Source organism: Lampris incognitus, chromosome 16 (genome assembly GCF_029633865.1).
Source record: "Lampris incognitus isolate fLamInc1 chromosome 16, fLamInc1.hap2, whole genome shotgun sequence".
NCBI lineage: Eukaryota > Metazoa > Chordata > Actinopteri > Lampriformes > Lampridae > Lampris > Lampris incognitus.
In genome coordinates, this window is record NC_079226.1 from 13,205,827 (window position 1) to 13,221,903 (window position 16,077).

General features: G+C 44.9%; 1 protein-coding gene across 1 annotated transcript; it reads right to left on the reverse strand.

Moving 5' to 3' along the window:
- Nucleotides 1-8,967: 8,967 nt before the first annotated feature.
- On the reverse strand, nt 8,968-15,768 carry LOC130126700 (uncharacterized). The gene is made up of 4 exons (XM_056296315.1): nt 15,501-15,768; nt 12,952-13,511; nt 12,419-12,656; nt 8,968-10,006 (listed from the first exon to the last, which is right to left on the reverse strand). The coding sequence occupies exons 1-4, from the start codon at nt 15,733-15,735 to the stop codon at nt 9,711-9,713; spliced, it is 1,329 nt and encodes a 442-aa protein (XP_056152290.1). The 5' UTR covers nt 15,736-15,768; the 3' UTR covers nt 8,968-9,710.
- Nucleotides 15,769-16,077: the final 309 nt, after the last annotated feature.

The window sequence follows — 16,077 nt, forward strand, 5'->3', positions numbered from 1 at the left end:
TGAAATCTGTTGCAGGTGCTGATGCACAGGAATGTTTCTCGGTCCCTTTTGCAGTCACATCCACATCTGGAACTTTTTTCTCTGATGTGGTTTAAGTTCTGCACTTGTGTGGGTAGGTGAACCGGTGTGTTGACAAGTGCATCTGAAGAATCTCCAACAGACAGCTCCACAGGCACTGGTGGAGTCTGTAGGAGTTGATCAACGTGTGTTCTCCAGGCATCGTCAGAAGTTTGGACTGTATAGGATACTGGTCGAATTTGTGCAATAACAGTGGCGGGAACCCACTTAGATTCGCTGTGGTAGTTCCTTGCCAACACAAATTCTCCTAAGGGGAAAACTCTCTTTGGCCTGTTGTTCTCTGCACAAAATCTGTTTCTCCTGTTGATGCTGAACAGTGTCCTTCACTGCTGAGGGCTTCCAAGAGGTCAAAGGTGGAGCATAGATCTTTCTTAAGCTTGAGGCTAGCAGGAGATGTCTTTGTGGTTGCATGTGGATTGTTGCGGTAGTTAGCAGAAAGTTGTGCAATCTCTGATGTTGGGATCCTTGCCCTTGTGAAGTTTTCAATGCATGTTTCATGGGCTGAACGAACCTTTCAACACGACCATTTGTTGCAGGGTGGTAGGGAGCTGACTTAATGTGTTGCACTCAGTTAGCTTGTAGAAATCCAGTCATTTCCTATGAGACAATTTGAGATCCAATGTCGGAGACTAGCTGTGCAGGAGATCCAAAACGACTAAACATTTCTCCTAGCTTCTCGATTGTCTTCTCTGTGGTGGCTGATCTCATGATAGCCACCTCAGGACATTTACTGTGTGCATCAACAGCAACAAAGACCATTCTCTCCCCTAATGATCATGCGAATCAATGTGCATACGATGCCATGGCTCCTGTGGGAACTCCCAGTGGCGAAGAGGAGCAAGTGGCAGATTGTTTCGGACTTTGTGGCAAGATGAACAGCTTTTGGCTATAGCTTCCGTTTATCCATGCCTGGCCACCAAAAGTAGCTTCTCGCCATTTCATTCATTCATATAATTCCACTCTGTCCCGAATAAGTTGCAGTAACACTTGTGCTAAGTGGCAGTGGAATAAACCCCCTCCTCCCCCACAGCAAACATCGGGACTGGAGAGACAGCTCCAGCCTCCTCCTGGGGAGGGGCTTCAGATTTGAGTCATCACCAGCAGGCTGACCCTTGACGATGGTGTCCATGACTGCAGATAACTCAGGGTTATTTCTGGTCCCCTATTTTACCTGTACAGTTGGAACAGGTGCTTTCCCTACCTCCCTGAAGTGGAAAATGTCCCGTGTTTGAGACTCCAGCTTTGTGACAGGGAGTGGCAATCTGGATAAATCATCTATGTTGCAGTCAGAGTCTGACTTGTGATACTTACTGTCATATGAATGTGCTGACAACAGCAAAGCCCACATCTGCAGTCGAGATGCAGTGAGAGATGGTATTCCAGTGTCTGGACAGAGGATGGTCATGAGAGGCTGGTGATCAGTTAGACGCGTAAACTTCCTTCCATACAAGTACTGATGGAAATTCCTGACTCCAAAAAAACAATGCTCAGTGCCTCTCTTTCTAATTGAGCATAACTAGTCTCTGCCTTGTTCAATGTCCTTGATGCGAAAGCAATTGGCTTTTCTTCACCGTCTGACAGTACACGAGATAACCGCCCCCAATCCGTAAGGAGTGGCGTCACAGCTGAGCTGAGCTGAAGCGGAAGTGATTGGTTAAAGTGAGTTAGGACCTTGGATGTAGTCAGGACATCGTTTGCCTTTTTGAAAGCCTCCTGACAGCTGGCTGTCCACTTCCATGTTTTATCTTGGTTTAGCAGTTCATGCAGCAGTTGTAGCATTACATTAATCAACATTCAAAATAAATGCACCCAAGTGAGCTAATAAGCTCGTTTCCATCAGCAGTCCCTTTGCCTGATGTTGTTAGGCATTACTAGTGAAGCCTTCGATCCAGTGTCTATCTGCATTTCACCGAATGTCCCTCCAACTTGGGTTTAGCCCACTAGCCATCTGAGCTCTCATTCACACTCTAGCTTCACGGATATATACCACTTCCAGTTGCACTTGATTCAACTCCTTTGGATACTCCTTCACACTCATTATCCACATAATATTTATTCCAGTAGGCAATTCGTCTTCTGAAGAATCACCATTTCTCTCATTGCCAAGCTTAACTGTGTGAACAATTATTTTCTTTTTTTGATTTAAAATGTCTTATTTTCAGTCTTTTGAGCTTTTGTTTGTGCTCTTTATTTCTTCTTGTCCGCTCTACATAGCCTTTTTCCCCCCGCATCAAAGAAGGTTTAATCAGTTCATTTGGATACAACGTTTATTGACAGTTTCATCATACCTAAGGAACATCTTCAGTCTAAACTGACTGCAGGTATCCCCACCCTTTATAAACAATAGCTGCATAACGACCAAAACCAACGACCAGTTTCATATGCAAATATGGGTGTGACCATTAACTAGACCAGCGGTGGCTAACCATGTGCCATGGAGAGCCATGTGTATGCAGGTTTTCATTCCAACCCGACTCCACACCAGGTGATTTCACTGATACATTCTTCCTCTTTGGTTGTAGGTTTGCTAATCAGTGAAATCCCCTGGTGTGGAGTCCGGCTGGAATGAAAACCTGCATACACATGGCTCTCCATGGCACATGGTTAGCCACCCCTGAACTAGAGCTTCAAAGGCCATGTGTACTATACAGAGAGAACTAGGGAATTTTGCAATCGCAGCATTGTAAGACGGCGACAGACGTCTAACGACCGAAACCAACTACCAGTTTCATAAGCAAATATGGGTGTGATCATTAACTAGAGTTTCAAACAGCAGTTTTGACAAACAGTAGTTTTTACAGTCCATATTTTTACACCAGCATGCAGATGCAAGGTGTCCAGATTTACCACTGCGAAAACATGGCCCTTGTGCGTTTGGTTTACCACTGCTGAGTTGGTGCACTCTCTAGCATTTAGCTGCTGGCCTTCTATTGGTGCCATTTCCATCGTTACACTCATATTAATGGCTTTTTCAAGAGTCAAGTCGCTTTCTGTTAGTGATTTCTTCTGCGCTACTTCGTTTTTTAATCCACACACAAGCCAGCCTCTCGACGTGTCATTTAAAGCATTCTTAAATTCACCGTGTCCGGCTAACTTGAGCAATGCTGCAACAAACATGGCGACAAACTCACAAAAACTCACCCTCTTCCTGGTTGCGTCTGTGAAATCGGAAGCTTTCTGCGATCACCAGAGGCTTGGGTGAGAAACTGTTCGTCGGCGTGTCCACAGTTTCTTTGTACGTCTTACTGTCTGGCTTTGCAGGCTGTAATACATTGCGCAGCAACTCTTCTGGCCAATATGGCGCTCTAAAAAGTGGACGCCATCTTCCCATCGTTTATTCCGTTAGCCACGACGTAGTCAAGGCGCTCGGTATTACGAGGTCCGGTGCTCTGCGCTCCCGTCGAAAGGGGCCAATGCGGTCAATAACCCTGGCCATTTTAAAGCTCCCGGGTGCGTGGCACTGCTTTCCCCTCACAGGCATCTCCCTTCCCGCACTCTTCAAATCCGCACTACTCACGGCGTTTTATCCTCCTGTCGCCGCCGGCGCCGTCTATCACCTGCGTCCGTGCGAGATGTCGGAGCGGGAAACAGAGGAGGTCACTTCTCCGTCGCGGACAACATGCGTCGGTTAAGACGTCCTCGTCGCCACTTTTTGTCATTGTCTTTAACAGTTTCTTGTTAACTATATAACAATGATGACCCGGACACTTAATCATTTACTGTATACTCAACGCTAATCGTTTACTGTGTAACTGCAGCACGTTTCCAAACAGCATGGCTAACGGCAGCCAAAACGGTCACGCGGGTTACCCATAATGCCGTTCATGTTGCTCGCTACGGGAGTCGTGCTAGCCCAAAATACACAACAGGTTAGCCCTTTGCTACGAGGAAGGACGTGCGTAACACACCCTGTCAGCAAATGCCTGTGTAAACTACTAATAAGACCCGTTCTGACCCTTTAGCCGAGTGATTAGTGATGTCGCCTTGTGGTGCAGTACACGCCGTATCGAATCCCGCACCGGGCAAGAAAATAACCGGCTACACCTGCTATGCAGGGATGGGCAACATGATCCAGAAAGGGCCGGTGTGTGGGTGCAGGTCTTTGTTCCAACCAAGCAGTTACACACCTGAGTCTACAAATCAGGGTCCTTAGCAAAGACTATTGGTTGACTAATAGAATCAGATGTGTAACTGCTTCGTTGGAACAAAGACCTGCACCCACACCGCCCCCCCCCCCCTCTGGATCACGTTGTCCATCCCTGAGGGTTTGAAAACGGAATTTGAGCGACAACCTAAACTGTGATAAAATGTATCTTTCATAAATGCAAGAGGTTGAATCCGTTCATCTGGATACAAATACGTTCCATCGCTCGTCTAAGCGACCTCTTCAGCCTGACTGCAGGTGTCCCCGCCCCTTATAAACAATACAGTAGCATAACGGCCAAAAACCGTGCCAGAAATTGGTGCACCCCCAAGGATCAGGTCCCCCCGGCACAGAGCAATATAGTGTACTTGGTTAAGTGCCAGGGAGACTGCTGTGACTTACACGTTGGAGAAACTAAACTGACGCTGGACAAGAGGATGGCACAACACAGGAGAGCTAACGCAACCTTCTTTGATTTTCTTACCTGGATTATTGAGCATGCATCAAGACATATCTTTCATAAAGTTCAAAACTAGTGGCCACAAAAACAAAAACACAAACTGATTAGGCTCACAAAAGGACCTGCTATGCAAGGCGTATCCAGCTGACTGACTGTGTTTAAGGAGACACCCTTGTCTCTTTTCTAATAGATATAAATAGCTTTGGCTTCTTGAGTTCATATACGTATCCAGACAAAGGGGCAACTGCTGCAGTGTGATAACATTACGCTAATTACCTCCCTATACTCTGGATTGAACCGGGGTATCCATTCCCAGTGTAATTGTGGTATTGGTGACATGTAGAACACGTACCCCCTGCCTCAGTCTGATGCCTTATACCTGTTGTTTTCCTGGAGGCGAGGATGCAACTGCCTCAGTATGTATGTAGCGCAAGACTGCCATCTCATGGAATAGGAGAGGATGGAGGGACTGGATAGGGTGCATGGTGGATACAGGGTGTCTCCCCACCTGCCACCCTATGACTGCTGGGATAGGATCCAGCATCCCCGCGACCCTGGGAGCAGGATAAGCGGTTTGGATAATGGGTGGATGGATATCAAACTGGAGATATGAGGTGGCTCCAACAATGGAGTCCACTTTTATTATACAAAGAAACATTTTGACACGATAAGACATGGTCGGTGGTAGTCCGGGTCAGCCATATCCGACAAAAGGGAAAATTATACTGTACACTTTTTCAATCTATTAATTTACTTAAACACTACTTTAAAAACTGACTGATTTGATATTTATTCATGACTAAGCTTGGTCAATAATGCCTCAGCACATCCCAAAGGAACAGACCTCACATAAAGAAAATGGAGACAATATGGAGAGAATGCGTCCACATTAGTAAAAGACTGGATTCCTCCTGTTGATTGTCAGCATTAAATTTGCTTCATTCCCTTTGCACGGGTTAGCTTACTATGCTCAATGTGGACACGTATTCTTGATTCCCCTTTTAAGCCCCCTGTCTCTTTGCCATGAAGTGACACCTGGCAGCTGTCCCCTACACCCACCGAAATCTGCCGCTGGTGAGTTTGCTGACATCTACAAGTTAAAACCTATGTAAAGGCTAGAAACGTGGTAGGCTGGTCTTGGTACTCTGTGATGTTAGCTTAGCAGAGTAAACACATCTGCAGCTAATAACATTAATAATGGCTCTGTTTGGTTTAGGTTTGCCTCAGAGCCAGCACTGACAGACAGACAGACAGACAGAAAGATAGACAGACAGACAATACTTTAGCACACCTAAATCAAACAGGCCCATTATTAAAGTTATTATCTGCAGTTGTGTATATCATGCTATGCCAAAATCACACAATACGAAGACCAGCCTGCCATGTTTTTAACCTTTCCCTGGTTTTTCACCTGTGGATGTCAGCAAGCTTACCGAAGTGGCTTAGGGTTTAGGTTTACTTGCCCGAATACAGAACTTGATGAGCCTTACTCTGAGAGGCAATTATATTTGCAATCACCAAAAGATGGCTGGATCAGAGCGCGAGTAGACTGCCACGAACATCACCATATTTTTCTTTATCACATCTCCAGAGGGAAAACATCTAATGTAGTTTCCGACCGAGATGCTGATGTTGCACAACCGTCTTTCATCTCCGGGGTGCGGTGAGAGGGTTGTAAGAGTGGCATGCACAGCGTGGGATCCTTTTATGTCTTGTCACAATGCATTTGTCTAGCAGTGCGTCTTTCCTCTGATAACAATATCTGCTCCAATAATTCATTATTCGACTCCCCTGCAGGTGCACAGTATCTCCTAAGGGTTTAAAAAAATAAAACAGACGCGTTGTATCCCATCACCTCAGTCATTTTTAGTACAGACTGATATTCACAGAAACCGAAGAGTTAACAGACAGACGAGGCGAAAGATGTATAATGTGACGGATGACGGTATTACTGCTAATACGGTTTTTATGGGTTTCTAATCTCGAGGTGATTTGTTCCAGAAAAAATAAAATAAAATAAAATTGGGAATCCTGAAGCAGTACCAAAACCTCATTCCGCATAAACTGAGATAACACATTTCTCATTCTCTTCACAAACTCAAAACTTGGCTGAACAGATTAAATTCTGGAGCTCAATTAAAGGCTTTCCACATAGCAAAGTAATTAATCATTGCTGGGTCGCTTTCTCGCCCTCCTACAATCTGAAGGCCCTGCTCCAGTCATGCCCCCTGCCCAAAATGATTGTGGCATGTTTGCAATTACAACTTTCTTCCCAGTGCAGAATAACTCAGAAGCTGCTGTGAAGCTGACAGTCACATTGTTCCTCTCGCTGCATGTCACAGAACATCTTCCATAACAAAGCTTTGATGGACACAACAAATCTAAGTGGACATCATTTTGGGAATTTCTTTCTTTCCTTTCGTATGTCCACAAGTTAGCTGTATATTGTGTGTCAGGTGCTCGCGGGACCTACATTTCTATGTGATGGGATCTCAACTTTACCCACAAATTCAGTGCAACTGAGTGATTACGACATCCATCACTGTTGGCGTCTTTCCAGTGTTACTGCAGAGCCATATTGGATTTGAATTGGAAATAAAAAGAGAAAATAACTCCACCCCCTCCCCCGCCCCATTTTCTCCCAATTGTATCTGGCCAATTACCCCACTCTTCCGATCCGTCCCGGTGGTTGCGCCACCCCCTCTGCCGATCCAGGGAGGGCCGCGGACTACTATATGCCTCCTCCGATTCACGTGGAGTCGCCAGCCGCTTCTTTTCACCTGACAGTGAGGAGTTTTGCCAGGGGGACGTAGCGCAGGGGAGGATCTCGCTATTCCCCCCAGTTCCCCCTCCCCCCTGAATGACCAGAGGAGGCACTAGTGCGGCGACCAGGACACATACCCACATCTGGCTTCCCACCCGCAGACCCGGCCAGTTGTGTCTGCAGGGACACCCGACCAAGCCGGAGGTAACATGGGGGATTCGATCCCCATGTTGGTAGGCAGCGGAATAGACTGCCACGCTACCCGGACACCCCCCCCCCACCCCCGGTTCCTTTTACATGTGTCAAAGCCAGGTAACCCCCCTTTTTTTTTTTAGAAACATTTCCATCAGTGGTAAACCTGACAATGGTAGAAGAGGAGTGGACCCCAGTCGCATGAATTGGACTCGAGTCAGACTCAAGTCACAAATTGATGAATTCAGACTTGACAAAATTGAAAAGAATTGACACTTGACTTTAAACACAAATGACTCATGACTTGGGACTTGAGCCTATTGACTCCTCCAAGTCGAAGATAAAATGCTTTGAAATGTGTGCAGCAAATCAACTCTTCATTTCAGTGACAACAGATCCACTTTGAATCAGTCAGTAAGAAATATGAATTTCAAAATGCATTTATGATATGGGTTAAATTTACTATGTTAAGTATTACTCTGTTAAACATTTTGAAATGGAATTAAATTAAATGATTTGTTTAGGACTTGAAACATGACGTGGGACTTGTGTTTTGGAAAACAATGGTTTGGTCCCACCTCTGAATGGTAGGATCTGTTTGACCATGAATGGCAGTATGGGGATTTTCGGATGCACCCTGTACTTTCCTATTTTTCAGATAACAAGCATTTATCGAATTGTGAAACCAAAGGATGTACACAAGATAAAACCCCATGTTTTCAAAGAGCTTGTTCACTGTGCATGCAAAATTGTGTCATAATTAAATTGCCATCAGGGCTGAACTGATGTCAACTTTATGATGACTGCGACCAAGCTGTAATAGCATCTGGTGTTACATTCAGAGACTGGTTTGAATTCGCTTTCAGAAACAGATGCTAATTTAGGTGAGTGGCTTCAGTTTTAAAGTGTACCAGGGAAGGTGAAGGTCAGGGTGTTTCTCTGAATGTATTCACTCGGTATCATCTTGCTTTGCTCTGCTACATCTGCAGAATAACAAAGGCATCATTTTTATTAGATCCGTGTTTAAGAACTTGGAATAAAGAAGATGGCAAGGGGACAAAATATTGTAGTATTTCCATGTGCGTTGCCTCTGAATATTGATGACACAGTGGTGCTCGAAGCCTTTCTTGTAATGAGGGAAGAAAAATAGCTAATAACTGAGGAAACAAGTCTGACAAACCAATCAGTCATTTAACTCCATCTGTTGCTTAATAGTGGTATTAAGTTTTGACTGTGGTTTTGTTTCCTTCAACTTTTCACTTCTCAAATCTAATCCAAAAACACCATAAATGCTTACAATATATACTCAAAAAGATGACATTTATTGTTTTGGTATCAAACAACTCATGTAATCAGAATCGACATTTTCAACAAATCTCACAAATGTACTCATATACACAAACTTGCCTGAAAAAAAATATGAGGTTTTTTGCCTCATCAGTTCATTCCTCCTCCTTAATGCCTCCTCAGAGAGGCTTTGCATGACCGCTCAGTTCAGCTTAGAAAATTGATGCCCTGAAAAGCACCAAGGTCCTAAAGGTAGCATGATAAATGACTTGACATCGTGGACCTTACTAGAAAAGATGTCCAGGTGGTGCGTTGCACCATTTGGGCATACTTTATTTTGGTTTTGTCAGACTGTTGTTAAGTATCAGATGTAATTGACTTCAAAAGCAGGATAACCAACTTCGAACACTTGCTGGGATCTATGAGTATATTGTCTGTCCAGTCTAGCCGTTGCTTTCAATTTCTGGGTCAACAAATAACTCCCCTTTTTGAGGCTTCTTCTTTCGGCTCGTCCCGTTTCTCGGGGGTCGCCACAGTGGATCTCACAGTTTCCATCAGTACCCTGTGAGGGCACAGCAGCGCTGGTGGCTGTTGTTAACCCGCCCCTCGATCAATCTGATATGATCTTGTCAATCCACATACCGATTTGGCAAAATTCTACATCGAATGCCCTTCCTGGCAAACCCTATGGATGGGGGCACAGGTAAAGCGCTGGATGCCATTCCCAGTATTCATGGACTTGTGCACATGCCTGTCGCCATGTTTTGAGGCTCGTTAAGGAAATATCACATTGTCTTCACCCGCTTCTTTGGTCTTTGGTTAAAGACTGGCGAGGTGCCAATCTGAGAGTCAGGTGAGTGTGAGGTGTCGCTGCTATCTGACACTGCATCTCCGGGTGACTGCACCACAGTTCCTCCAGACTCGCTCATAGTTGACATAGGCCCCCCCTCCTCGATCACACCATCCTCCAGGATGCCATGGTCGTGGTGATGGTGGGAGCTGGCTCCCTGGCCCTCCTCCTCTTCTTTGGTCTCAATTTTTACCTGTGGCCACAGAGAGGAACTGTTGGCCCTGCCACCACCTTCCAAGAGCAAGGGGAGAGAAAACAAGCATGGCCGACATTAATGGAAGTCACCACAGTTAAATATTTTTCAAAAAGACCACAATTGTCACCAAAATATAGTCTGACAATACTCCTTCAGTGTTCCCAGCAGGTTGGGAGTTTTCTTTAAGGGGATGGATGGAGTGTCTGCTAGCCTATCACTTGTTTCTTAAAAGATTTTGAAGTCATATTTCAGTTATACTTTTGTTAAGATTTCATTGAGCTTACTAGCTCAATATCTCATATTAAGGTACTGGCTGTAAACCGAGGCAAAACTTTTAAACTCTAGGTAATGATGTATGCAATTACTAACCTGACACTGTGACATTAGCTGACTATCCAATTATTGTAGCTCTTCCGAAGCTCAGTTTCAGAATACAGCTAGTTGGACTTAATAATGGATCACATTCTAGACCCTCAAAGTGCTTCACAATGAAGTGGGGAAATTCACCTCAACTACCACCAATGAGTAGCAACCATTGGGGTGATGCACGGCAGCCATTTTGCTCCAGAACGCTCACCACACATCAGCTTAAGGTGGAGAGGGAGGGAATTATTGAGCCAATTACAAAGGGGGATGATTAGGTGGCCAGATGGAGAGAGCCAGGTTAGGAATTTTGCCAGGACAACTGGGGAACCCCTACCCTCTGTGATAAGTGCCATGGGATCTTTAATGATCACAGTGAGTCAGGACCTCGGTTTAACGTCTCATCTGAAGGACGGCATCTCCTACAGCATGGTGTTCCCATCACTGCACTGGGATTTGACTTTTGTTTTTATTCGGAGTAGAGAGAAGACTGCCCTCCTACTGGCCCACCAACACCACTTCCAGCAGCAACTCAGTTTTCCCAGGAGGTCTCCCATCCAAGTACTAGCCAAGCCCACACCTGCTTAGTTTCTGTCATTCAGCAGAGCCAGGGTAAATGTTGATATGGCTGCCGGTCTTGAGCCTTAGGTTAGACTACCTCTTAAAAAGCATACCAAACATCCACTTTTTAGTAACATTAAGGTGACTGCTATTTGCTAGGTTATACACTGATCAGCCAAAACATTAAAACCACTGACAGGTAAGGAACCTGTATGGAACCTGTATTAGGCAGCAAGTGAACAGTCAATTCTTGAAGTTGATGTGTTGGAAAGCTGGAAAGATGGGCAGGCGCAAGGATCTGAGTGACTTTGACAGGGGCCAAATTGTGTTGGCTAGACAAGTGGGTCAAAGCATCTCCAAAACAGCAGGTCTTGTATGGTGTTCCTGGTATATAGTGGTCTGTACTTACCAAACGTGGTCCAAGTAAGCAACCGGTGAACCGGCGACAGGGACATCATGGGTGCCCAAGGCTCATTGAAGCGCATGGGTAGGGAAGGCGAGCCTGAGCCGATCCCACAGAAGAACTAGTGTAGCTCAAATTGCTGCAAAAGTTAATGCTGGCTATGATAGACTGGTGTCACAACACACAGTGTATCGCAGCTTGCTGTATATAGTTGTGCATAGCTGCAGACCGGTCAGAGTGCCCATGATGACCCCTGTCCACCATCAAAAGCACCTAAAATGGGCAAGTGAGCATCAGAACTGGACCATGGAGCAATAGAAGAAGGGGGCCTGGTCTGATGAATCCCATTTTCTTTTACATCATGTGGATGGCCGGGTGCATGTGCGTCATTTACCTGGGGAAGAGATAGCACCAGGATGTACTATGGGAAGAAGGCAAGCCGGTGGCAGCTGTGTGATGCCCTGGACAATGCTCTGCTGGGAAACCTTGGCTCTGGCATTCATGTGGATGTTACTTTAACATGTAGCACCTAGTACATGGGGTGTACCGGTACACCCCTTCATGAAAATAGTATTCCCTGTTGGCAGTGGCCTCTTTCAGCAGGATAATGCGTACTGCCACACTGCAAAAATTGTTCAGAAATGGCTTTACAAAGAGTTCAAGATGTTGCCTTGGACTCCAAATTCTCCAGAGGTCAACCCGATTGAGCATGTGTGTGATGTGCTGGAAAAACAAGTACAATCCATGGAGGCCACACCTTTCACCTTAAAGGATCTGCTGCTAACATCTTGGTGCCAGAGACCAGAGGACACCTCCAGAGGTCTTGTGAAGTCTATGCCTCAACAGGTCAGAGCTGTTTTGGTGACATGAGGGGGACCTGCACAATATTTGGCAAGTGGTTTTTATGTTTTAGCTGACCGATGAATATGATATATACACAATAAACCAACTTATTGACACTTTACACCTTGACAGCATTAAATGTTTAAATGTGTAATGGAAAGCCAGGTTTGCATACCAACACCACCTGCACGGGTGCCCGCTCATCGACATAAAATGGGAATCCTTTGTAAGACTGATATCCATTATGATTACATTTCAATATGAAAGTTTGTCTCACCTGACGCATGCGGAGAGTTGTCAGTCTCCAGGTCTGCAGGAAGCTTCTCTCCGTGGGCCTCCAATACCCCCGTGGGCAGGGCCTGGTCCCCAGAGGCCAGGTCCACCTCGGGCTCCTCGCTGACTGGGAAGATGTCTCTCATGGGTTCCTCCTTGATCCTGGGAGGCTTGGAGTCCTCCAGAGTCTTCTCCGGAGTCTTCTCCAGGTTCTCATATTCCTCTGATAGATCCTTACTAACCTGGAGATGGAGAATTTTTACTTAATATGATGATTCTGTAGTCAACATAAGGGGAAATCAGAATATTTTCTTTTTGTCCTTCAGTCAGTTTGATATGCAAGGTAAAAACAGCACTTATTTATGGCTGCAATTGATTATCATTTTAATTATCGATTTATCAATAGATTAATTGATAAGAAAATGTTTTGTTGACTGACATATTGATTTATTGACTGATCACTTCAGCACTACACAATTTAAATACATTTCAACTTTCTTGTAGGCTATTTTAACCACAAAACCAGCTTTCACTTACCATATTGTGTTTACAACTGCAACCACAATTGTCAACACAACGACCTGAACCCATAATATGCTGCACCAGCAGCTCGATATTAGAGTTCAGACGTTCCATCGTAGATGACCACCGGCCCATTGTCTGCACAAACTTGTCATCAGTCGCCTGTAATCGCTGAAGGAGCCGCCTCTTAATGTCCAGATCCTCCTGTGCAATGGAATCCATGGAGAGTTTTCTCTTGAGTTTCTCTCTCCTGTAGCCATTCAGAGTAGTGTTGAGGCTCTGTCGTCGATTCACCACCATCTCTGCAGACACAGCACCCTCTGCAACTCCATCCCCACCCAACATGGACGATGACCCAGTATCAGGTGAGGTGGCGATCAATTCCAAGGCCTCCACCGCCATGTCACCGGTCTCGATACTCTGGGGTATCAGATCAGTAGCAGGAGATTCTCCCCAAATGGACTCACAGAGGTCAAAATAGAGCAAGACTACTCGCCCATGACCCCTTTTTCTACCCGAATCGACTGCTTGCCTGTATCTGATCCGTATGGCCTTGAGTTTGGTCGTCAATTGACCTGTGAACACAAAAAAGTTACATCTGCAGTGTTATGGCTCAAATATGGAGTAGAAGTATAAAGTATCAAAAAGTGGTAATACTCAGGTAAAGTACTTCAAATTTACAGAAAGTTTAATCAGTTCATCTGGACATGTTTATTTGGAGAAACGTTTCATCACTCATCTAAGTGACTTCTTCATTCTTAACTGACTGCAGGTATCCCCACCCTTATAAACAATACAGTTGCATAACGACCAAAACCAACGACCGGTTTCATATGCAAATATGGGTGTAACAATTAACTTCCCCATTCAAAGCACCGTTCCCCCATATCAAGGATGTGCACGTCCTCATCCTTGAAAGTGGCCACTGGCCTGTATATGGATGTAGACTGTGGAGTTCTGATCTGATACGTTAGCTCTTCTGTGTTGTGCCATCCTCTTTGCCGACGTCTGTTTGGTTTCCCCAATGTAGAAGTCACAGCAATTCACCCAGCACATAATAGTATACACTATATTGCTCCGTTTGTGCCGGAAGACCCAATCTTTGGGGCGGACTCATTTCTGGAATAGCGTGTTTTGGGGTTTGAAAGCAACGGAGATGTAGTGGTTGGAAAATACATGTCTCAACTGTTCCAACACTCCTACCACATACAGAATCACCATTGGTTTATGCTTAGGCAGCTGTTGTCCTTCTCCTCTCTTTGAATGGCTGGTGCACTGTTTGGGTGTCTTCCTGGCTTTGACAAACACCCAGTTAGTTAGCTGTCAAAGCAAATCCTTGATAGGGAGAAACGCTGGTTTGAACAGAGGCCATCTGTGTGAAGACCATCCCTGAACTGGTGGGGGGGGGGCAACTAAGAATCTGTCGCCATCTTACCATGCTGTGATTAAAACATGAATAGTACTTAGTATGTATGAATAGTGTGGCCATTGTAACTTTAGTTAGTGGTCACTGCAATTTGCATATGAAACTGATTGTTGTTTTCGGTCGTTATGCCACTGTGTTGTTTATAAGGGTGGGAATATTTGCAGTCAGTTGAGACTGAAGAGGTCACGTTGATGAGTGATCATAACAATTTTATTTATATAGCACTTATTACGAATCGCTTCACAAAAATATAGGTAATAGTAAAAATAAGTATAAATAAAAACAAATATCAAACATCTGTAAAGCTTTCATAAAAAGAAAAGTTTTAAGACGAGACTTAAAAGAAGCTAGAGACTTGGTTTTGTCTTAGTTCAACAGGAAGAGAGTTTCACAGTGTGGGGGACTCTAACAGCAAAAGCCCTTTGTGACCAACCGAGACCTGGGAATAACCAGCAAGGCTCCACCGGCAGATCTTAATGATCGAGGGGGCATATACCAGGTCCGTAAATCACAAATGTATGAAGGAGCAAGACCGTTTGAAGTGAGTGGTCAATTTTTAAAATCAATTCGAATATAACAGAGAGCCGGTGTAGGGAGGGAGGCAAGCGCAGGAGTGATATGGTCATGCCTCCTTGTCCCGGCAATGAGCCGAGCATTAGTGTTCTGTACCAACTGCAGACGGTGGGGGGCGCCCTTGCTACTCGAGTAAAGCGCATTTACAATGGTCAAGCCGAGGATCGATAAAAGCACGTACAACTTTTTTTGCAGATCGGCAATTGATAGAAATGTCCTAATGTTGGAAATTAGCTTTGTGCGACGAGACGTTTCTCCCCCAAAAAACGCTGTGTCCAGATGAACTGATTCGACTTGCTGCGATTTCCTTAGCTGGATTATTGAGCATGCACAAAGACTAATACCTCAGAATTGTACTCAAGTGCAGTACTTGAGTAAATGTACTCCCAACCCCTCGGCCCCCCTACCCGCGCCAACACAAAAGGTGTGTGCGACTTTCTTTCACATTAAGAAGGTTAAAAACACGATCCGGTTCAAAACTATTGGGCTATTAACCAACTTCGTAGATGGGTTTTTTTTTAATACAAAAAAATCAAGCAAAAACGTGACAGCTAGGCCTACATACCTTTTGTGATTTCATACTTCTTGTGTGGGTACTCCTTTCCCATTTCCATGGCTTCCTCCGGCAACGGATAACGCTCCCGGTACTGCTCAAATATGTCGCTGTATTTGCTTTGACACGACTCCCAATTCATGTTTTCCGCCGCCTTGACCGCCTTATATTCATGTGTTATTTTCAGTAACAGTTCCACCTCGTCGTCGGTCCAAACAAAGAATTCCCTGGTCTTCCTTTTCGCCATTGCTGTTCTTCCTCTGGTATTTACTGCAACTGATAAGCGTCCGACAACATAGACAATCTACTTCCTGTTTATAAGGGACCGCGCATGCGCAGTGTAGTAAATGGTCGTGTGATACGCGTTCTGGCGAATCAGGGAAGAGACGTCATGGCTGATAAAACCCAATTAGGAAGCAAACGTGAGGGATATGGCGCAGAGAGGGGGGAACCGGCAGTGTACCTGAAAGTTAAGCTTTGATTTACGTGATCTTGTACACAGTTCAAGGGTTTTCTTTCCTTATATTCATTATTGGAATTGGTGAATGTGATAATAGTGTATGGAAAATAAAGAAATGAATACACAAAG